This window comes from Oncorhynchus keta, chromosome 34 (assembly GCF_023373465.1).
Source record: "Oncorhynchus keta strain PuntledgeMale-10-30-2019 chromosome 34, Oket_V2, whole genome shotgun sequence".
Taxonomy (NCBI): Eukaryota; Metazoa; Chordata; class Actinopteri; order Salmoniformes; family Salmonidae; genus Oncorhynchus; species Oncorhynchus keta.
Window position 1 is genome coordinate 72,477,842 of NC_068454.1, and position 24,017 is coordinate 72,501,858.

General features: G+C 43.6%; 1 protein-coding gene across 5 annotated transcripts in view; it reads right to left on the minus strand.

Annotated features, from left to right (window-relative positions):
- Positions 1-24,017, minus strand: part of LOC118367807 (histone-lysine N-methyltransferase 2A-like) — a 76,541-nt gene that overhangs the window by 20,852 nt on the left and 31,672 nt on the right. For all 5 annotated transcript variants that reach the window (XM_052494665.1, XM_052494664.1, XM_052494667.1 and 2 more), the window contains 16 exons: positions 12,088-12,272; positions 11,664-11,765; positions 11,400-11,510; positions 10,015-10,091; positions 8,619-8,854; positions 8,365-8,519; positions 8,021-8,158; positions 7,707-7,865; positions 7,491-7,608; positions 7,326-7,404; positions 7,077-7,237; positions 5,660-5,803; positions 2,268-5,535; positions 1,521-1,630; positions 1,242-1,379; positions 671-923 (listed from right to left, as the gene is read on the minus strand). In XM_052494665.1, coding sequence (XP_052350625.1) covers positions 671-923; positions 1,242-1,379; positions 1,521-1,630; positions 2,268-5,535; positions 5,660-5,803; positions 7,077-7,237; positions 7,326-7,404; positions 7,491-7,608; positions 7,707-7,865; positions 8,021-8,158; positions 8,365-8,519; positions 8,619-8,854; positions 10,015-10,091; positions 11,400-11,510; positions 11,664-11,765; positions 12,088-12,272 — 5,434 coding nt within the window. The remainder of the gene's footprint in view (positions 1-670; positions 924-1,241; positions 1,380-1,520; positions 1,631-2,267; positions 5,536-5,659; positions 5,804-7,076; positions 7,238-7,325; positions 7,405-7,490; positions 7,609-7,706; positions 7,866-8,020; positions 8,159-8,364; positions 8,520-8,618; positions 8,855-10,014; positions 10,092-11,399; positions 11,511-11,663; positions 11,766-12,087; positions 12,273-24,017) is intronic.

The following is a 24,017-nucleotide window of genomic DNA, read 5'->3' on the forward strand; positions in this document are numbered from 1 at the left end:
CAGTCCATGAGGAGATGCACTGCAGTACTTAATGCAGCTGGTGGCCACACCAGATACTGACTGTTACTTTTGATTTTGACCCCATCTATGTTCAGGGACACTTTATTCCATTTCTGTTAGGCACATGTCTGTGGAACTTGTTCAGTTTATGTCTGTTGTTGAATCTTATGTTAATACAAATATTTACACAATCAAATCTTACCAGAAAGCATGTTGTCCTTGACTCAGACAGTGTAGTAGTGTGGGCACAATAGCATCTCATTAGTGTGCAAGATCTTGAGAATCAGCTGTACATGTAATGGAAGAGTGGACTGCACGTGATGGTAGAATGCACTGTGCATGCAGAGATTTGCAATTGCATTGAATTGGAGATAGTTTAACCAAAATATGTCACAAAACCTAGAATTGCCTTGTGTATCCCACAAAAAATGTTCCCAAAAAAACTCCCATGGGCAATTTCCAGAAATCTACCGGAATGTTTCCGACCCTTTGCAACCCTACTCATAATACAGAGGAAGTGTTGGTGAAATGTTGACAATATATGTAAGATGAATCTGTAAGACAACTCGGACCCAATTTACAAATTACACTCCAAAATAATGACTTCCCTTATCATTTCTATATTTAACTTCCAGGGCCCCTGAAGTGAACAGAACACAGGGACACTGACCTGAGGTAGACCTCAGAGCGGGCACATCCAGAGGGGTTGACAGGCAGGTCCTCCTCTTGGCTGATCTGTTTAAAGAAGCGGAAGGCGTGGCTATGGCAGCGGCGGGCCCCCTGGAGCTGCTCCACCAAGAAGACCACCGTGTCGTGGAGCAGGCCCAGCATACGGACACCTGTCATCCCAGAGAAGGACAGCTGCCTAAGCCTTGCCCCTGCCCGCGCCTCCTGGACACAGTCTATCACTGCCCTCCAGGCAACTGAGGAGGGAAAGGAGGGGGCAAAGAAATAGAGAGAGAAGAGTAAGACGTGAGTAACACAGCATAACACACAAATGTAATACATATGGAAATTAGCCTACATTTTGTGCTAGATGGTTTATTACACAAGTTAATTCTAGCCAAGTATGAGAACAAGTATTTTTCATAATCTTATGTTTAGTCACATGTAGAAATAGTGGGTATTTGTACAGAAATCATTGCCTTGAGTGTTGGGAAATGTAATAATTTCTAAACGAACACTTCACAAATAAGACACATGCAGTCTATTAATTTGCCCTTTCCTCCCTGAAACCTCACCCTCTATGCTGTCTGCCTCCACACTGAAGCCGTCATCGCTTTTGATTTCGAAGCGAAGGTGGGGCTGGTCTCGGCTGGGGGGACACTCATCGTCCTCGTCTGATGGCAGCAGCTCATCATCTGAGCACGATACAGCACCTGGCAGGATGGAAATACCACAGGCTATTTTCAAATCAGGCACACTTGTTTACAGGTATAAGAAGTATCATCAGTCATCATCCTCCAAGTCATCGTCATACAGGCATACTGTTCATACGGTACCATTACACATATAAGTACCTGAGTATTTGTTCCAGTCAGTCAGGGCACTGCGGCCCACTGTGTCCCAGTTCTGTTTACCCATGTCCCCCCCAAATCGAGGTATAGACAGGCGGTCCCAAGGCCCTGGCCTGTGAGGAATATAACAAGAGAAACACTGAAATCGACTGGATACAGGCTGAATATCACTCACTGTATTAGATACACACTTTAGGGCAGAAATGCAGTGATGACAATTGGAGAGCATCGTGCAAACTAGGAGCTGTATTGTAGATTGGTAAATGAGTGGTGACAATGAAAATCTCAGTTATGACTTCAAAAAAGGTTTCTATGCATGACCTGCTCTTTATAGTTACTGACCTCTACATAGCCTATCGACAGTTCTATTTCAGGAGTAAAACGCCTTGTTCCATTTGTCATATCATACTTTAAGTTACTAGTAGGGAGAGGAAGAGTTAAGAGTAAGGTTAAAAATAGCCAGACATGATCTTATCGACACTAAAGAGAAGAGGCCCACACTGGAAACATGAGCGACGTGACAATTTGAAAATAAATAATATTTCAATATGAATCTGACTTTTGAGCATAGTTGCAGATGTAGCAACTTAATCACTTTTAAATTAAAACAGAACTCTACAGGAGACTCACTGGCCATTAAACATAAAGGCATGACTATTCTTGTATTATTCATTGGAAATAATATTTGTACATTTTGTCTCATTACTCATTTCATTAGATCACTGCCCTGAAAAGTTCCAAAAGACTAACCTTGTGCTTTCAGAGTCACTCAAGTGCTCCTCCTTTAGCTTGTCCAGGTCCAACACACCTTTCACCGTTGGGGTTTTAATGCGAACACCCCCAGCCCTGCTGGAGACAGCAGCAAAGCTGTCTTTGGGTACCGACAGGTCCTCCTTAGCACTAGGGGGCTCTGGCTCTAGGAAGTCTGTCTTGGACTTCTTTGTGGCACCAATGCGATCTGAAAGGGAGGACACCCTCTTCATACGGACATGGGCGCGAGAAGGGCGGGGTGTTGAAACAGACAGTGTGGGGGCTGCGGGCTCGGGTTCGATGAGTAGTCCTGGGGGCAGGACCACAGATTTCAGGGAAGGGTTGTTACGGAATGTGGAGGGACTCAGTATGCGCGGACCGGTCCGGTTGGGGGTGTAGTTACTGGCCATGGCTTGGTTGATGATGGCTTGGGCGCTCTCAGTCTTGGTCATGGAGGAACTCCCGTCCTGACCAGCAAACTCAAACAGGTCTGCAGCTTTGTCAGACTTCTCTCTCTTAGAAGTTGTGGAAGGTTCTTTCTTCTTTCTGGGTTTCTTCATCCCTGGTATAGCTCCATCTGCAGATACGCTTGCGTTCTTCCTGGGTTTCTTGACCGCAGTTGCTGCCACTGTCCCATTGCTGTTATGAGTGAGCAGTTGAGTGATGGTACCTGGGTTCTGAACCACAGGTGTGGCCATCTTAGGGACATGGGTTGGCATGGCAGTCCCTGTAACTGGGGTGGACATTGTACCAGCTGCTGCCAAGGTGGCAGACAGGGCATTGCTCTGAAGGAGGCTGGCTATCTGAGTGACACAATTATAGGAGGGACAGCTCTGACTGGGAAGCTGGAAGGTGTTGCTCTCTGGGTTCTTCACAAAGATCTGGCCCAGGCGGTTGACCAGTAGAACGTGAGGTGTAGGGTCCACGTTAGGACCACCCACTTCCTTCACAGTAAGGATAGCGTGGCCAGGTAGTCCCTGAGTTAACAGCGGCTGTTGGGGCTCCAGTGGCGGCCTGGGGGTGGAGAAGTTGATGGAGATGGTGTGTCCCAGGGCAGCTTCCTTCTGCAGAGACGTGGAGCTGTATCCGTTAATCATCACAGGGGCAGAGGAGGGCTGAAGCGAAGAGAGCATGGGGTGACACTGGGTGGATAGAGCATCGGAGAGAGAGGATACGGAGGGAGAGGAGGATACAATGGTAATAGCTGTGGAGACCATGGCCTGGGATTGTGTGGAGAATATAGGCAGAGAGACAGATCCATAAGATGGGAGCCTGACGCTTGATGTTGCAGATAAAATGGGATCAATTTGAGAGGACAAATGTGGAAGTGCACTGTCTTGAATAGGTGCTGATAATTTGGTACAAAAGGTCTCCATGGGCGGCAAGACTGTTGACCCTTGGGAGGATGTCAGGGGTTGTAGCGAGATGCTACTGAGAGGTGGCCTTGAAGGGTTAAAGCCAGGCAAAGAGGACTGCACAGAGGGACTCATTTGTAAAGGGTTCATCTGTGCTACGCTGGGGTTAGGGAAGTCCGAGGAGATAAGAGAAGAGGGTTGAAGAAGCTCCAACAGGGTGCCCTGACTACTGCTCAACGAGGGAACTCGTGAACTCTCTGTCAAGTGGTTCATGTAAATGGAAGATCCATCTGTGGGCGATACAAAGTGGCCGCTGTTAGAATCCAAGAAGAGGTCTTTTGGGTCTTGAGGCTGATGGGTTTCCATGGGAGCATCAACCTGGACAGGGACCAGCTCAGTGAAACAAGTGCTGGGAGAGGGAGGATCACACCTTTCAAGAACAAGTGGAGCCCCAGGGACAAAGTCCAGACCGGAAACTTGAAATAAATCCTCTGGGTAGACCGTATCAGGCACCTTAGTATGGACAAAGTCCAGCAGAGTTCCTTGAAGGGGTGTAATCAGCACTGGTTTGTGGGAGTCTAAGGAGGGGACTGAGTTATTTTGCTCTACAGGAGTTGGGAAGGTGTATAACTGCAGGGGAGTAGTATTCACATCAGCAGGGCTGTATGTTGTGGAAGGGTCCACTGCAGCTGGTCTTCGAGCTTCTGCTGAGATCTCAGTTGGCGCAAGGGTCACACTGTCCAATTCAGTCCTAGCTAGTTGTGTGGCATTAAAGGCTTTGGATGGATCATGGGGTCTATACGCTGGGGGAGGTTTTGTAGCGGGGAGGAAAACTCTGGTTGTAGACTTGAAAGGGTTGCGAAGGGGTGACTGATCTGGGACAGGGCTTCCAGGGTCTGCACTTAGACCATTTGTTGTAATTTTTACTTCAGGCAGAACATGTGTTTGAGCTGGGTTCTGAACTTGACTGGCACTCTTCAGTTTCTGAGCCCCATCTGTAGTTGTCACGCTGGCATCACTCTCAGTCCCATCATCCACACCGTCCAGCTGAGGGATAGATCTTGAAGAGGGAGAGGCAGGAGCCTGGGGTGGGTCCCTGGCGCCTGTGCGACTGACCACAGTGTGCGAGAAGTCAAAATAGTGCTCCATGTCCTCATCAGAGGAAGTGTTTCCCCAGTCTTGCCTGGTGGATGCAGCTGAGCGGGTCAGGGCTGTACGGGTCTTCCTCTTGCGAACCTCGGGCTCCCAGAACTCCTCTTGGTTGTCGTCGCCCTCCACGTCTATCTGTGCACCACAGTTCATGGCCACTCCCTCATTCACTAGCGTCTCCTCAATCTCAAGCTCAGTCTTCAACTCGGAGACCAGGGCCACGTCAGAGTCCTCGTGGAATTGTGTGAAAGAGCCCCTAAGTGGTGAGGCGCTGTTAGGTGCAGGGTTATCCTCCGGTTCTGGGGAAGCCAGGAAGTTGTGTGGTACCTCCACTGAGTCTGACTGGTTCAGGTCAAAAGACAGTCTGGGTCTAGGGGAGTGCTGGACGGTTGGTGAGAGGGACAGGCAAGGGAAGCTGCCCACACTGTCTTCCCACGGTGGCTGGGGAAAGAGTCCTGAGGTAGAGTGAGTCATGTTCCCGGGGCATCGGGCAGAGGAAGCACTTCGACCTCCGACAGGACGGGCAGAGGTCAGGAGGATATCAGTAGCACCGATTGGAAACAACAGAGAGGTGGGTACGGAGGCCTTGGGATGCATGGAGCCCCCAGTGCGGAGGGTGATTAGTCCCGATCCAGTTGGAGAGCCCAGGGGTGGGGAGGACATGTCCCTGCGGGTTTGGGAGTGGGGGCTGTGGCGACGAGGCCTGCGTGTCTCCTCCAAGTCACTGATGGTCAGGATGTGGTGGGGTTTGGACTTGGTTGCTCCTGCAGAGGAAAATCAGATAGCAGTGAGACAACTGATTTCTGGGTAATATCTAGAAATCACTCAAAACCTGACAATTGTCTTTTTTTATTAGAAAACAACATTAGCCAACCACGGAACAGTTACCTGGGGAGGGTAGAGGCCGGAACAGTCCTCCAGCTGGTCTCCTGATTTTGGGCCTTGCCCCATGGTCAGGTTTAGGGAGTGGAGCTGAGAAGCTGGGAGTAGTGGGTCGGGAATGTGCCACGTCAACCTCTTGGGCATCAGATTCTAGAGGTGAAGCAACAACAACTCTGTTTCCTATGCCACGTCTAAGTCTTGCTAATATCCACGTTGCAGTGTAAGAAAGCCAACAGTCACATTAATATGTATACTGAACATAAATAGCAACGCAACATTCAACAATATCAAAAATTTCATTGAATGACAGTTCATAAGTCAATCTGGCTATTTAAATGCATTAGGCTCTAATCTATGGATTTCACATGACTGGGAATACAGATATGCATATTTTGGTCACAGATGCCTTAAAAAAAAAAAGGTAGGGGCGTGGATCAGAAAAGTATTGGGTGTGAGCACTATTTTTGCCTCATGAAGCGCAATATCTACTTCACATAGAGTTCATCGAGCTGTTGATTGTGGCTTGTGGAATGTGGTCCCCTCTCCACTTAAATGTCTGCATGAAGTTGCTGAATAATGGCAGGAACTGGAACACACGGTTGTACACGTCGATCCAGAGCTTCCCAAACATGCTCACGGAGTGACATGCCTGGTGAGTACGAAGGCCATGGAAGAACTGGAACATTTTCAACTTCCAGGAATTGTGTACAGATACTTGCGACATGGGGCAGTGCATTATCATTCTGAAACATGAGGTGATGGCGGTGGGTGAATGGCACGACAATGGCACGACGGGATCGTGTTATGGTATCTCTGTGCATTCAAATTGCCATCAATAAAATGCAATTGTGTTCGATGTCCGTAGCTTATGCCTGCCCATACCCGCATGCCACGATGGGGCACTCGGTTCACAACATCAGCAAAACGCTCACCCACACGTGGCCATACAACGTGATCTGCAGTTGTGAGGTCGGTTGGGCATACTGCCAAATTCTCTAAAACAACTTTGGAGGCAGCTTATGGTAGAGAACTAAACATTCCATTTTCTGGCAACATGTCTGGTGGACATTCCTGCAGTCAGCATGCAAATTGCACGCTCCCTCAAAACTTGAGACATTAGTAGTATTGTGTTGTGTGATAAAAATGCACATTTTAGAGTGGCCTTTTATTGTTCCCAGCACAAGGTGCACCTGTGTAATGGCCATGCTGTTTAATCAGCTTCTTGATATGCCACACCTGTCAGGTGAATGGATTATACATTATTAGTAAACAAATTAGTGCACAAAATTTGAGCTAAATAAGCTTTTGTATGTATAGAAATTGATATAATATTTAATTTCAGCTCATGAAACATGGCACCAACACTTTACTTGTTGCGCTTATATTTTTGTTTGATGCAGTGTTGTGTTACCAAGACTCTCACCTGACTGGGCGCAGGGGCTGTGTGCTATAGTGCTATTCTCTCCCTTGTCAGGCATCTCTTCAGCAGGTTTCTCAGGGACCGGCGGTCGGACCTCACGGATCGTACACGTGTATTTGCATCGCCGCAGTGGGTTCACCGTGCTCCAGTACCAGCGAGAACACCTGCAGAGAGGAGGAGTTGAAAGCAAGTCATAAAAAAACAAGTCTAAACATGCCAATTTCTCATTCATTATTAATTGCTGCTACTTACCGGTAACCCACTGGGAAGAGTTTTCCTTGCTTTGCAGACAGCTCAGTCAGCATACCTAGATTTTCAATCTGCAAAGAGCCTGAATTCAGAAAATAACTATGATTAGATGAGCAAAACCCATGACCAGTCCTGTTATACTTATACTCAAGTGAGCTACAAATATACCAATCATCAAATTGATGTTTTCTGGCTCGAGTCCAGTCAAGAACTTCCTGCGAAGACTGATCCCATCAAAGTCCACGTACATCCTCCGATTCACCTCAAACCCTTGGCCGGTGATGATCTGCAATGGAACAAGAACAATGTACACATGCGTGAGGAAACTCATTCAAATATTTCAAAAAACAACAGTCCCACTGCTGAGTAGTCCCAGGACTTTACCTTGCCACTGATGAGGTCTCTGTGTTTGTAGCAGTAGACCTTCTTGTCGTCCTGGAATACACAGTTGCGGGAGCGGGCACACATGAAGTGGTAGTTGCTCTGGCAGGAGGTCAGACAGCAGCCCACTGTGGCACCTGTATGGTTACAGCGCTCACAGCGCTGCGGAAACAAGGAGACAGGTTAGATCAGTCCAGGAGGAGAGAATAAGGGTGGATAATGAGTTTGAGAGAAATGATGGACAGTGGACAAAGATACACAAATTACAGCTGCTGGAAAAACAAGAATGTCACTGCACAAATAAAGTGAAGCCTCACCATGAAGCGCCCCCTAGCGACGGCACTGTGCACGTGCATCAGAGAGCCATTGTCCTCCTCGAACACCTCGGCGGACCACATGGAGCAGTTGATGTGAGCCCATTCGTTCTGGCCCAGGTACAGCAGCCTGCCCGCCTCCTGAAGGACACACGGAGGAGGTTCGAAATACAGTACTGATGGGTTACCTACTGTGTGGTTTTGGTTGACTTAATTTCCTGTGAGTCAAGGGCTGTTATGTTGAAAAAGGGTTTGAAGGCTCAGTGCTCTGAAGTCAGAGTGCGGTTTGTGTTTCTTCCACCATGCTGCTCAGAAGTGTTCTGAAACCTAGTTTCAGTCTTACTCACATTGGACTTAGCATCTCCATACTTTTGGCACAGTGAGCATTGCCTCCCGTCGTCCTTGGACCACCCTGTGTCTAGGTCAGCCTTGGACAGCCGTCCCTCAGACTTGAATGGACGTCCCTCAGACATGGATTGCCGTCCGGCTCTTCCCCTTTTCCCTGAGGGACAAATGCCAAACATCAAACCAAAACAATTCCCTTAGGAAATTGGTTGATTCAATATTTTTAGTTTTTCATCCCCTCAGTTGTGTAAAGTACCTTTGAGTTTATTAAGCCTGAAAGCCCTGTTTTTCCTAAAGTGGAGACCCCTGGTTGGCTCTGTGATCAGTGGGGTGGTGGGGTGAGGCACCTCTTCTTGTTTCACCTCCAGGCGTGGTACATTCTCCGTCTGCAGGCTCCCTAGAGGGGCCCTGGACCTTAGCTCCTCCCTCTCACGCCACTGGGCATACACATGCTCAGTGGTGGGGGGCTGAACCGCATGGGACAGCATCCCACTGCAATGGGAAAGAGAATGGATGAAGAAATGGAGGGGTGAGGAGATGAAAGAAGAGGAAGTCAAGTTCTGTGTTACAGACACCAGCACAAAACACAAATTTGGATTGTTTAGGCAAACATCTGAGTTACATGGGCACACAGTTACTCAAGTTAGGATTTGACTTTGGGAATACAACTGCGACAGTGGCTCACAACTAGATAACTCTAATGATGACACTCATTTACATTAAGAAACAATTCATGTTTATTAATCAATCTTTCCCCCAGAAGATAAGGTGACAGACAGGTCAAGTCCTGAGCTTACCACTCTACCTTTACCACTCTGTGCATCACCCTGCAATGAGTTAAATGAAGTCACTACTCTGTGTCCTCCGTCGCAGGGAAGGAAAGATGTGAACTGGGAATGTATGGGAGAGGAGGGGGACTGTCCTGGCTTTAACATACAGAAGAAGAAAATAATTACAAGACTAACTTCTGTAACTTCCTGTCACATTGGATTTTAATGACTTTTCCCCCACTTTAAGGTCATTGTTGACAGTACAATTCAAATCAACTTCTCATTTCCCAGCAGGATGTGAACAACAGGAGTGTCATACAAATGTGTGGCAAACCAGAAAACATAATCAGTTGCGCTACTGAATGTAGGCTTATGCTGCTTCATGGGAAAATGCATAAATCACTGCAGGGAAGTAGTGAAGCAATATGTCACAACCCAACGTTAAACTGGAATTTCATTGAAATCTTCCCATATGAGTCAATATCTAAGTGTTAAATCCCCAAATCCCAATGTCTGAGAAATAACTCCCAGACAGATAACCTTCTAAGAGCCTTGGTTAATCGTACGCCGAGTTCACAAGTATAAGAAAAACTAGGTTTAACAGACTAGGACAGGGATCATCAACTAGATTCAGATGCGGGTCGATTTTCTCTTGAGCAGATGGTCAGGGGGCCGGAACATAATTACACATCATTTGTTGACTGCAAAATGATCGCAAGATCCCCAAACAGATATAATAATTTGACTAAAACAATAATTTCAAAACCTGCTTAAATTGGTATAAAACCACATTTCTCTATTATGCGTGGGAAATAAAATCACTGTGGGCCACCAGTTGAGAAACCCTGAACTAGGAGATTTAAGGAGAAGATTGCTACTCACATAGGAAGGTCTTTGGATCGGGGGTCCCACACTTTGGGGTCCTGGCTGTTGAACCAGTTGAAGACCTCCTCCAGAAGCTACAGAGAGAACAGTGAGGAGAGGGTGAATCTACACTCCCTCTGTTGGTCATTTTACAACATGTCGTTCATTTTTCTTTCCAATAAACATTGCAAATGTTATTGGATTGAATTATCTTCTATGACTTTAGTTTGAACCTATGATCACCAGGGGAGTGATGACCACCAGAACCACAGCCCTACAGAGCCCCATAACTCATTCCCAATCACATACTGTTCTGCAAACTAGACAGCCATTTGGAACAGCAGACACTGTAACTGACAAGTAACCTGTAAGTAAGTCTGTCGTTTTTTGTTTGAATTGTTTACGTGTTCGCTATGCGGGGAAATGATAAAAACAAGCGGAACTACGTAGCTAATAACTGTTGTAACGGGGACAGTATTGTAGCAACACACCTTTGGAGGGAAGGCAATCCCGCGCTGTGTTAGCTAAGTTTTCATGTCATCAGGTGTAGTTCGTAAAAGTTGAAGCGTGTACGTTATGATGGTAACGTTATAATAATTAAGGATGAAGTGTGAATTCATGCCAGGAATAATAAGTGTGAAGTTTGATTTCCTCCCTTCTGTAATAAGCAGCCAATGAGGTATTTTTCCTTTATTCATGTGTTTAATCTGATACTGTTATAGCTCCGGCTAAACTGTTTATGTGTGTAAGCACTTCAGAGTTATACCAAGCTAATAAGTCACTCGTAAGATAAGAAGGCTGTAAGAGTGTGCTTAACTGTATTTTCATTTACTTTATAGTTCTCACGGAAGGTGATAATTCTGACTAAAACTACAGAATAAAGCCGGCAGTTAAAATCAAGGAACGGTTGTGCTCGTGGTTACTGAAGGGAGCTACAGACACCACAAGACATATAATGAGGACTGATATCACTGACTGAGTACAGACCATGTATTGCGATAGGATGAGGGTATTCAAGTGTCTGTTGTCTAACTTCTGATATTGAATTTTATGAAACATTTAAACTAGTGTACAGTCTATACACATAACTTCAAAATAAGTTGAGAATGTTTCAAGCAAGATGAGCGTAAACAGCTGTGTTCAAAGTGCAGCCAAGTGTATATCCGTTTACTATCGTGTGTGTGTGTGCTTTGAACAAAAAGGTTGTGGTTATGTAACTAAAGTACAGTAAAAACGTGATAACATTGCAGACAACTTATAGTTCATCCAACTGTTTTCTGTCATACTGAAAGTACTGTGCTTGTAGCTACATGGTCAAGTAAATACTTCTGATTTGTACTGTACAATTGCCTATGTAAAGAGTTTTCCTCCCAGAGTGTTGCTGTCTGAGTACTCCGCATTACCTTCAAGTAGTAGGAGCGGGCCACGGCTGTGGGCCTTTCATCCTCCGGGAGAGACTCCTCCTGGTCCAGACGCCTCCGCACCACTTGCACCACATCTTCATGGAACGATTTCTACAACATCAACAGACATAGCTAAATAACTATGTTTGTATATTTCTGACACTACTCATTCATCTTCCTTTGAAAATGTTCCTTCAAATGAGAGTTTCAATGTAGAAGAGATCCTGTCCTGCCAATTCAGATGCTATATAGACAGACACTGACCAGGGTGGTGTAGAGGCCTTTGTCAAACTTCTTGCCCACAGCACGGAGGTCACAGGCTGGCTGGCCCTCCGCTCCACTGTCAGGGTCAACCTGGGTCACACACTACAGGAGGGGAATAGGGACAAATTTAGTATGTTAGAGAGAAACAACACTGAACATATAGCCACACAAGCACTTATGTGAAACATTTCAAGATGAACAGGCAAATAGTCCCATGAGAACAGGACTATATCAGCTAATAAACTTTTAAAAAGAGAGGAGAGAGTCGTTGCACTCGTTCTGTGAAATTATTTCTTCAGAAAAGCCACATCAAAACTTGACAAGTCATGATAGGTGTTAAAGCCTGCTGCTATTTTCAGCTTGCGCATCTGGTCTCATTTAGCATCCTGTGACAAGAAGCATTGTACGGCCTGATATCTCCCACCTGTGAGCAGGTGATGAGGTGCTGGGTGAGAGTGGAGGTGAGCAGGCAGGCCAGCACCTTCTCTACCCCGGCTCTCAGCTCCATGTGGAGCAGCTCTCTCCAGGGGCTGGGCTGGGACTGGCTGCAGGGCCGGCAGGAATACGCCACACTCTCTGGCAGGCTGGACAGAATCTCATACAGGTCACCTGGAGGGGAGGAGAGGGACAGACAACCATCAGAACCATTCCACTACATCAAAATCATGGGAGATAACAGCATGTGATAAACTCAGATTTGGGCTGTCCCAGATAGTCGTCGTCTGTTCTTTAGACCAATCAAAATTGTAAAACACATTTTTCAAATATAGACACACTATAATTTGAGTAAAATCCACTATATGCACTGAGCTTGTCTGACGCTTTAAGCACAGTTTGATTAAATAATTAAGACAAATTACTCATGAGGGAGGGAGCCCATTGGCCACACTGAGTAAAAACATTTATAACAAATGACAGCAAGTCTCTCCTCCCTGGTGCAGCAAACAGACACCACAGCAAGTGTTTATTGCGCTGTCTGTGCCAAAGCTGCAACATAATAACAGCGATTTAATTTCTTACTTGTTTCTAAACTGAAAAGTTCTGTTACTGAAATATCTACATTTGTTAAGGAAAAACATTCCCTCGACCCTTGCTCTCTTTAAGTGAAACATGTAAGCATGTGACCAATAGGGCCTGGCCTATAGCCTATCATAATCACATCAATAAATTGGTTCTAAAACACCGAACACATGACAGCAAAATGGATGTGAAAAAGAAACTTGAAAGTGCCAAGAGTGAGCAAAGCTGTCATCAAGGCAAAGGGTGGCTACTTTGAAGAATCTCAAATATATTTTAATTTGTATGTTTACTACATGATTCCATGTGTTATTTAATAGTTTTGACATCTTCACTATTATTTTTACAATCTAGAAAATAGGAACAATAAAATAAAAACCCTTGAATGAGTCGGTGTTAAAAAACTTGACTGGTACTGTATATGGATAATTCATAAAACCAGGCATGTTTAACAGTTAGGCTATTCATAAATTAAGTTGGTGTTTCCCCTCAATTTTCTTACGACAATTAAGGCAAGACCTGTTTCCTCGTCTCCTCATTCAGCTGCTGCCTCCTCCGCATTGTTCTCAACAACAACATGCTGATTAACTTTGCTATTATGCACATAGCAACATATAGGGGGAAAGGCGCCAATTCAACGGCGCACTGAAGATTATGTATCAGAACCACTATCCATCGCGGGAGAATGCGCAATTGTTATATAATATTCTATTTATTAGCGTTGCACCATTATTGTTACATAATATAAACATTTATAATTTCAGTAGCACGTTTTGGATTTATGGGCTGTGCCATCCTCATGGCCTCGGCAATGGAGCAGTCCACTGAGATAGGCGCGAATTAGACAGCCGGCTTGTGCACCATGAAGAAATACATACATGTGGGACTGTTCGACTAAAGAATGCTCAGTCGACCAACAACCCATTGACAAAACAATCAACCAGTCCATTTAATGGGGTTAGCCTTAATAGAGATACAGTGCCTTCAGAAAATATTTACACCCCTGGACTTTCTCCACATTTTGTTGTTACAACCTGAATTTAAAATGTATTCAATTTGTCACGGGCCTACAAACAATACTCCTTAATGTAAAAGGGAAATTGTGTACTTCTACATTTTTTACTAATTGAAAATGGAAAGCTGAAATTTCTTTAGTCAATAAGTATTCAACCCAATTGTTATGGCAAGCCTAAATAGGTTCAGGAGTAAACATTTGCTCAACCGTTGATTTAGCCCACTGCAGTCAGTTTCACACAGCATTTCTTGGTAATCTTTTATTTATTTATACTTTTAAACCCTTTTTTTCTCCCCTTTTTCGTGATATCCAAATTGGTAGTTACAACAACTCTCGTATGGACTCGGGAGAGGCAAAGGACGAGAGTCATACATTCTCCGACACACGACCGGGCCAAGCTGCACTGCTCGCTTAACCCAGAAGCCAGCTGCATCAATGTGTCAGAGGAAACACTGTACAACTGGCGACCGAAGTCAGCATGCATGTGCCTGGCCCGCCACTAGGAGTCGCTAGTGATGGGACAAGGACATCCCGCTCTGCCAAACCCTCCCCTGGGCCTGGGATCGAACCCGGGTCTGTAGTGACGCCTCAATTAGTTCTTCCATGGCCTGCATACTCACCAGACATGTCGCCCATTAAACATATTTGGAATGCTCTGGATTGACGTGTACGTGACGTGCGTTCCAGTTCCGCCAAGATCTAGCAGGTTTGCACAGAAATTGAAGTGTGGGACAACAATCCACAATCAACAGACTGAACTCTATACGAAGGAGATGTGTCGCACTGCATGAGGCAAATGGTGTTCACACCAGACACTGACTGGTTTTCTGATCCACGCCCCTATCATTTTATTTAAGGCATCAGTGACCAACAGATGCATATACAGTGCCTTGCGAAAGTATTCGGCCCCCTTGAACTTTGCGACCTTTTGCCACATTTCAGGCTTCAAACAAAGATATAAAACTGTATTTTTTTGTGAAGAATCAACAACAAGTGGGACACAATCATGAAGTGGAACGACATTTATTGGATATTTCAAACTTTTTTAACAAATCAAAAACTGCAAAATTGGACGTGCAAAATTATTCAGCCCCTTTACTTTCAGTGCAGCAAACTCTCTCCAGAAGTTCAGTGAGGATCTATGAATGATCCAATGTTGACCTAAATGACTAATGATGATAAATACAATCCACCTGTGTGTAATCAAGTCTCCGTATAAATGCACCTGCACTGTGGTAGTCTCAGAGGTCCGTTAAAAGCGCAGAGAGCATCATGAAGAACAAGGAACACACCAGGCAGGTCGGAGATACTGTTGTGAAGAAGTGTAAAGCCGGATTTGGATACAAAAATATTTCCCAAGCTTTAAACATCCCAAGGGGCACTGTGCAAGCGATAATATTGAAATGGAAGGAGTATCAGACCACTGCAAATCTACCAAGACCTGGCCGTCCCTCTAAACTTTCAGCTCATACAAGGAGAAGACTGATCAGAGATGCAGCCAAGAGGCCCATGATCACTCTGGATGAACTGCAGAGATCTACAGCTGAGGTGGGAGACTCTGTCCATAGGACAACAATCAGTCGTATATTGCACAAATCTGGCCTTTATGGAAGAGTGGCAAGAAGAAAGCCATTTCTTAAAGATATCCATAAAAAGTGTTGTTTAAAGTTTGCCACAAGCCACCTGGGAGACACACCAAACATGTGGAAGAAGGTGCTCTGGTCAGATGAAACCAAAATTGAACTTTTTGGCAACAATGCAAAACGTTATGTTTGGCGTAAAAGCAACACAGCTCATCACCCTGAACACACCATCCCCACTGTCAAACATGGTGGTGGCAGCATCATGGTTTGGGCCTGCTTTTCTTCAGCAGGGACAGGGAAGATGGTTAAAATTGATGGGAAGATGGATGGAGCCAAATACAGGACCATTCTGGAAGAAAACCTGATGGAGTCTGCAAAAGACCTGAGACTGGGACGGAGATTTGTCTTCCAACAAGACAATGATCCAAAACATAAAGCAAAATCTACAATGGAAGGGTTCAAAAATAAACATATCCAGGTGTTAGAATGGCCATGTCAAAGTCCAGACCTGAATCCAATCGAGAATCTGTGGAAAGAACTGAAAACTGCTGTTCACAAATGCTCTCCATCCAACCTCTCTGAGCTCGAGCTGTTTTGCAAGGAGGAATGGGAAAAAATTTCAGTCTCTCGATGTGCAAAACTGATAGAGACATACCCCAAGCGACTTACAGCTTTAATCGCAGCAAAAGGTGGCGCTACAAAGTATTAACTTAAGGGGGCTGAATAATTTTGCACGCCCAATTTTTCAGTTTTTGATTTGTTAAAAAAGTTTGAAATATCCAATAAATGTCGTTCCACTTCATGATTGTGTCCCACTTGTTGTTGATTCTTCACAAAAAAATACAGTTTTATATCTTTATGTTTGAAGCCTGAAATGTGGCAAAAGGTCGCAAAGTTCAAGGGGGCCGAATACTTTCGCAAGGCACTGTATGTATCCCCAGTCATGTGAAATCCAAAGATTAGGGCCTCTTTTTTCAATTGACTGATTTCCTTATATGAACTGTAACTCACGTTTACATTTTTTCCCCAGTTTACTTTTAAACAAAAGTATACACCTCACACACATAGTCATGGGCTTTAAAAAAGCCAAATAAACCAGTACCATGTCAGAGAGTTGAAATGTATTAAATTGAGTTTGATTCCATATACTACACTTTATATACACATCATAAAATATTAAAATAACGAAAGACATAGAAATACCGCATTTTCGGCGGTCTTTTTAAAATAATGTTTATTCATTTAAATATTATTAACGTTCGACCATGAGGCCACAAGACAGTGATTTGGTCATTTAGCTGCAGGAAAGAGTTAACATGTCGCATAATAAGTTGTATGGACTAACATTGTGCAATAATAGTGTTTAACATGATTCTTTAAAATCTCTGAACCACATACACACACAAATTATCTGTAAGGTCGCTCAGTTGAGCAGTGAATTTCAAACACAGAATCAACCACAAAGACCAGGGAGGTTTTCCAATGCCTCACAAAGGTGGTCACCTATTGCTAGATGGGTTAAAAAAAAGAAGCATGAATTGAATATCCCTTTGAGCATGGTGAAGTTATTAATTACAGTTTGGCTGGTGTACCAATACACCCAGTCACTATAAAGTTGCCAGAGAGGAAGGAAACCGCTCAGGAATTTCACCATGATGCCAATCGTGACTTTTTTTAAACAGTTAAAGAGTTTAATGGCTGTGATAGAAGAAAACTGAGGTGGATCAATATTGTAGTCCCTCCACAATATTAACCTAATTGACAGAGTGAAAAGTAGTAAGCTAAAAATACTCCAAAACATACATCCTGTTTGCAGTAAGGCGCTAAAGTAAAACTGCAAAGAATTTGACTAAGAAATTAACTTTGTCTTGAATACCAGTGGTGTAAAGTACTTTTGTAAAAAAATACTTTAAAGTACTACTTAAATAGTATTTTTTTTCAGTATCTGCACTTCACTATTTATATTTTTGACAACTTTTACTTCACTACATTCCTAAAGATATACTTTTTACTCAAAACTTTTCCCCTGACAACCCAAAATACTCGCTACATTTTGAATGCTTAGTAGGACAGGAAAATTATCCAACTCAAGTAGTTATTAAGAGAACATCCCTGGTCATGACTACGGTCTCTGGCGGACTCACTAAACACAAATCCTTTGTTTGTAAATTATATCTGAGAGAGAGAGTGTGCCCTGGCTATCCGTAAATACATTTTTTTTTTTAAATTACAAGAAAATTGTGCTGTCTGGTTTGCTTAATATAAGGAATTTGCAATGATTTAAACTTTTACTCTTGATACCTAACTATATTTAAAACCAAATACTTTTAGACTATTACTCAATTAGTCGGGGGCGGCAGAGTAGCCTAGTGGTTAGAGCGTTGGACTAGTAACCGGAAGGTTGCAAGTTCAAACCCCTTAGCTGACAATGTACAAATCTGTCATTCTGCCTCTGACCAAGCAGTTAACCCACTGTTCCCAGGCCGTCATTGTAAATAAGAATTTGTTCTTAACTGACTTGCCTGGTTAAATAAAGGTAAACAAAAAATATATAAATATATATATTACTTTCACTTGAGTAATTTTCTATTAAGGTATCTTTACTTTATCTCAAGTATAACAATTGAGTACTTGTTCCACCATCGCTGAATACAAAGCATTATGTTTGTGGCAAATCCAACAACACATCACAGAGTACCACTTTTCATATTTTCAAGCATGGTGGTGGCTGCATCATGCTATGGGTATGCTTGTCATCTGCAAGGACTAGGGAGTTCAGGTCTGCATTCTAACAGATACTGAGAGACAAATTCATCTTTCAGCAGGACAATAACCGAAAACACAAGGCGAAATATACACTGGAGTTGCTTACCAAGACGACGTTGAATGTTTGAGTGACCTAGTTAGCTTTGACTTAAATCTATGCAAGACTTGAATGGCTGTCTAGCATTGATCAACAACGAACTTGGCAGAGCTTGACGAATTTAAAGAATAATGTGCAAATACTGTACAATCCAGGTGTTAAAAAAACTCTTAGTTGGAGATTTACTCAGACTCACAGCTGTAATCACTGCCAAAAGGTGATTATAACACGTATTGACTAAGGGGGTTGAATACTTAATCAAGATAATTTTATTACCAAGATGTTATTTTTTATAATAAAAAAATAAAGTTCAAATACTCTTTCAAAGTAGAATAGATTCTGAGTAGGCGACAACTAAATCCATTGTAATCCCACCTTGTAACAACAAAATGTAGAAGTGAAGGGGTGTTCCCCCCTTTGAATTGTCTTTTCAATGTCCATGTGGCCCATTGGCATCGGTTACTTCTATCGTTACTTCATATAGAAGAAGAATTACTTGGGGAAGGTAGTGTATAGATTGTATTGGGAGGGGATAATAATAATAATAATGTCTCAATTTACAATGTGCTGGTCCTAGACATCCTTGTATGTAGCCTACTGTTTAACACCTTTTCCCGCTTCTTCCTTTACTCAGACAAGGGGTCTCTCCAACAGGAAGGGATTCTTCCAGCGTGTCCAGGGCCTCATCTGCACTTGTGAATTCCATTATTTGCTTTCCCTTCCATAATCACAGCATTGCCAGGAATCGTAGATGAGTTTAGATTTCACTTTTTTCCAGTGGCGGTCTGATCGGAATGAATTCGTAGTGCTTTTTCGCAGCCTAGCAGACAGGTCATGGATGAATCGAATGGATTGGCCGTGGATTTTAATCCCCTTAAACCCCTGTGCATTCAGAATGTTGACTTTAGTCTGATAGTTCCACAATTTGAAGATTACCATGCAAGGGTATTTAGCAGGGGTGTGGACTCGAGTCACATGACTTGGACTCGAGTCACAAATCTGACGACTTGCAACTCTACTTTGACACCAATGACTCGTGACTTAACTTGGACTTGAGCCCTTTGACTGGAACTGACTTGATATCCTCCCCAAGCCCAAATATAAAAAATGATGCTATTAAAAGAGTGCAGCACGTCAACTCTTCATTTTACAGATTACAGTTTGAATCTGACACCAGCCAATCAATCAAATTGTGCCAGCTGAGAAAAAGTTGTGCGTGGCAGTGCAGAGGAACGTTGGCGGGTGAATTCAGATGGAGCCCTTGGAAAGATGATACCCCAAATTATTATTTTTGGATATAAAGACTACGCTGTATCAACAAAAAACAGATTGCAACTTGCAAAACATGCGGGAAGAAAATTACAGACGGAGACGCAACAACTTCAACTTTGTTCGACATTTGAAGCTGCACAAAGAACGGTAAGTCTTAGCTAATATAGCCGACAGGTACATTATTTATAACTTTCTCATGGCTACCCATGTATTTCCATGGAAATATAAAGTTTATTTGCAAAGTAATACATTTATATATTTGTTAAAAGCATTCATGATTTGTGTAAATGTAATATACTAACTATTACTCTTGTTAAAAATATGAAATGGTATTACATTTGGTGAAGAGCACATTATCACTGTTTTCGGACTCGAAACTCAAAGTTCAGGACTTGAGACTTGCCTGTCTTGACTTGGGACTTGAGTGCTAAGACTTGAGACTTACTTGCGACTTACTTGACTTGGTCCCACCTCTGGTATTTAGCGTTCTTCTATTTCACGCCGATCCAATGGCATCATTCCAGATCCAGTGGTGATATACCCTTAACAAGTTCCTCTGAAATCAGTTTGACCACATAGCTGGAAAGGGCTTCTTTTTCCTTGTCTTCCAGTATAGACAATAATCTCGTGTTTCGTCTCGTTCTACAGTATTTTCAATTCCTCTTCCAAAGTTAACAGCTTTGTTTCCAAAAGGCACATTTTGTCGTCTTGTTCGCTCACACACGCCTTGTTGGTACGTATCTGACACGATAGACTACTTCCTTGTTCAAACAAATCTACTTTTTTCAGCACAGATTGTAACTGTTTGTTTTGGTGAGCATCAAGAGCCTTTCAGCTACACTTTCCTGGATATCCTTTAGACGTTAATTTCTCTCATTTGCATCTCCAAGTTGTTCCTGGTCTTTTCCTCTGAGGGAAGCCATGGTTGTGTCGCGGCGTCGCTTTACCAACTGATTGGTTCGCTGATATTCACAGATTACCACTCACTCTCTCCCAGGTACTTGATCTATCGATTTTACAGGCTTAATTTAAACTGTTGTCTGGCTTCTACATATAACAGTTTTGTCGGTAAAAAAAAAAGAGCTACTCACTCCCCATGCTTCCTAAACAGAGCTACTCTCTCCCCTTGCATCCTATCGGCACCCACATGCCCCTCTCATATGGCGCCAATTCCAAGGAAAACAAACAAAAAATGTGAGAGACATTTTCCTGAGAGCAAAGGTCAACCTCTTCATACCTGGAAGAAATAAAATAAACCCAACTATAAAACAAAAGATGGGAAACTTTGTTATTATATGTGTTTCTGGGTAACCCTGACAGCAAAAGGACAAAGCAAGGAAGCAGAACTCCATTAGGCAGAAAATTACATCAGGCCATTACGTTAAATAACTATTTTGAGAATCACCCACGTAATTCATTTGACCTTTCATACTAGTTCTCTATTGGAAACTACTGTGCTTACTGTGATGATACCAGGCGAAGTATCACAATACCGAGATTCAGTGGTCTAGCATCTCCTGGAAGCTTTTCTAAACTTTCTCCAAAAACATGTCACTGAAATTCACACTTTCACTTAATACAACAAATTGAACTAATAGAATACTGCATAGAATGGCTGATTTGCTCATATTTGCAAAGCTCTGCCTGTGATATGGCTGGAGGAATGGGAGGAAGGAATATACATCAGTGGAGGATGCTGAAGGGAGGACGGCTCATAATAATGTCTGGAACATCACAAATAGAATGGCATCAAACACATAGAAACCATGTGTTTGATACCATTCCACTAATTCCGCTCCAGCCATTAGCACAAGCCTGTTCTCCCCAATTAAGGTGCCACCAACCTCCTGTGCTCTACATGCATAATGATCTGCATGTCATTGTGTCAGTAAGGAGGGCATGAAACCTTAACTCTTCAGTTGACACACACACAATCTCCCTCACTCTCATAAACACTCTCTCCCACAAACACACACACTGAGACCAACTTAAAAAACATTAGGCACCAAACAGAATTTAAGGAGCACCAGAAAGAAAGATTTTTGATATAGTTTAGGTTTACATTAGACCTATATGAAGCACATCTCATGAGTAGGAGACCCATTTCCTTTCTTTGTGTACCAATCAAATTTGCCAACACCTACTGTCAAGTTACCAGGTTGTTAGCTAGCTAGGTAACATGACTGAACAATGTTAGTTGATGTCAAATCAATAATTAGCAACCCTGGGTTTGTTCAAAACGGCCCGTGTCATGGTTTGTGGCCCGTGTCATGGTTTGTGATATATAAAATGCGCGAATCCTGATACAAATAAAAAAGGCATCTCTGGTAATATGGGTCATATTTTTGGAACCGTATGGGCTAGAGACAAGCCAATTTCTTTGCTGTGAGGTTGCAAGCATGCCTGTCCATTTTCCCTCTCCGACAATAAGAGGCTGCATGACAGTGAACTGATCTGTGCTCTTGGTTATAACAGGCGATGAAATTATAAACATTGCTCGTGTTGCGTGCTGCTCCAACATAACACAAGTACAAATCTAAACAGAAGACTAAGGGTCTGCATCCCCACTTGCCATCACAAATATCTAATTTATTTTCAAACTGACGGAGGAATAGACGCGTGTGAAGAGCGGACGGAGAGAAGCAGGTGAGGACTGGCAGGGGATGAGGATGGCTGATTATATCTGCCACACGTGATATGCAAATTAATTTAATCTCAGCAAAAAAAGAAATGTCCTCTCACTGTCAACTGCATTTATTTTCAGCAAACAAACTGTAAATATTTGTATGAACATAACATTTGTACCAACAGCTGAGACAAACTGAACAAGTTCCATAGGCATGTTAATAACAGAAATGGAATAATGTGTCCCTGAACAAAGGGGGGTCAAAATCAAAAGTAAGTCAGTATCTGGTGTGGCCACCAGCTGTATTTAAGTACTGCAGTGTACCTCCTCCTCATATGGACTGCACCAGATTTGCCAGTTCTTGCTGTGAGATGTTAACCCACTCTTCCACCAAGGCACCTGCAAGACATTTCTGGGGGGAATGGCCCTAGCCCTCACCCTCCGATCCAACAGGTCCCGGACGTGCTCAAAGAGATTGAGATCCGGGCTCTTCGCTGGCCATGGCAGAACACGGACATTCCTGTCTTGCAGGAAATCACTCACAGAACGAGCATTATGGCTGGTGGCATAGTCATACTGGAGGGACAATGTCAGGATGAGCCTGCAGGAAGGGTACCACGAGGGAGGAGGATGTCTTCCCTCTAACGCGGAGCGTTTGCGATTGCCTGCAATGACAAGCTCAGTCCGATGAGACACCCTGCCCCAGACCATGACGGACCTTCCACCTCCAAATCAATCCCGCTCCAGAGTACAGGCCTCGGTGTAAATCTCATTCCTTCGACTATAAACGCGAATCCGACCATCATCTCCCGGTAAGACAAAACCGTGGCTCATCAGTGAAGAGCACTTTTTGCCAGTCCCGTCTGGTCCTGCGATGGTGGGTTTGTGCCCATAGGCAACGTTGTTGCCGTGATATCTGGTGATACCTGCCTTACAACAGGCCTCCAAGCCCTCAGTCCAGCTTCTCACAGCCTATTACGGACAGTCTGAGCACTGATGGAGGGATTGTGCGTTCCTGGTGTAACTCGGGCAGTTGTTGTTGCCGTCCTGTACCTGTCCCGCAGGTGTGATGTTCGGATGTACCAATTCTGTGCAGGTGTTGTTACACGTGGTCTGCCACTGCGAGGAAAATCAGCTGGCCGCTCTGTCTCCTTGTAGCGCTGTCTTAGGCGTGTCACAGTACGGACATTGCAATTTATTGCCCTAGCCACATATACAGTCCTCATTGCAGCTCCTTGCAGCTTGCCTAAGGCACGTTCACGCAGATGAGCAGGGACCCTGGGCATCTTTCTTTTGGTGTTTTTCAGAGTCAGTAGAAAGGCATCTTTAGTTTTCTGTTTTCATAACTGTGACCTTAATTGCCTACCGTCTGTAAGCTGTTAGTGTCTTAACTATAAAATGAATGAGAAATACCCGTTTCTATTCTATTTTACCATTGGTTTATGAGATACTATTATTTCCTTATTGAGTTATCAAGAGTTGTAATTCTAAGTTGATTGGTTATTCTTGATTTAACATGTTTTTGAGTCACGATGCGAATCATGGGTTCGAAGGGAAAATAATCGGTTCCCTCGGGTTCCTGGTTTTTGGGTAAATATACAAATATACTTTGTTCGACGTTTCATCTTCAATGCCCTTGCTGATGGAAGGAGGTTTTCATTCAAAATCTCACGATATATGGCCCCATTCATTCTTTCCTTTACCAGTCGTCCTGGTCCCTTTGCGGAAAAACAGCCCCAAAGCATGATGTTTCCACCCCCATGCTTCACAGTAGGTATGGTGTTCTTTGGATGCAACTCAGCATTCTTTGTCCTCCAAACACGACGAGTTGAGTTTTTACCAAAAAAATATATTTTGATTTCATCTGACCATATGACATTCTCCCAATCTTCTTCTGGATCATCCAAATGCTCTCTAGCAAACTTCAGACGGGCCTGGACATGTACTGGCTTAAGCAGGGGGACACGTCTGGCACTGC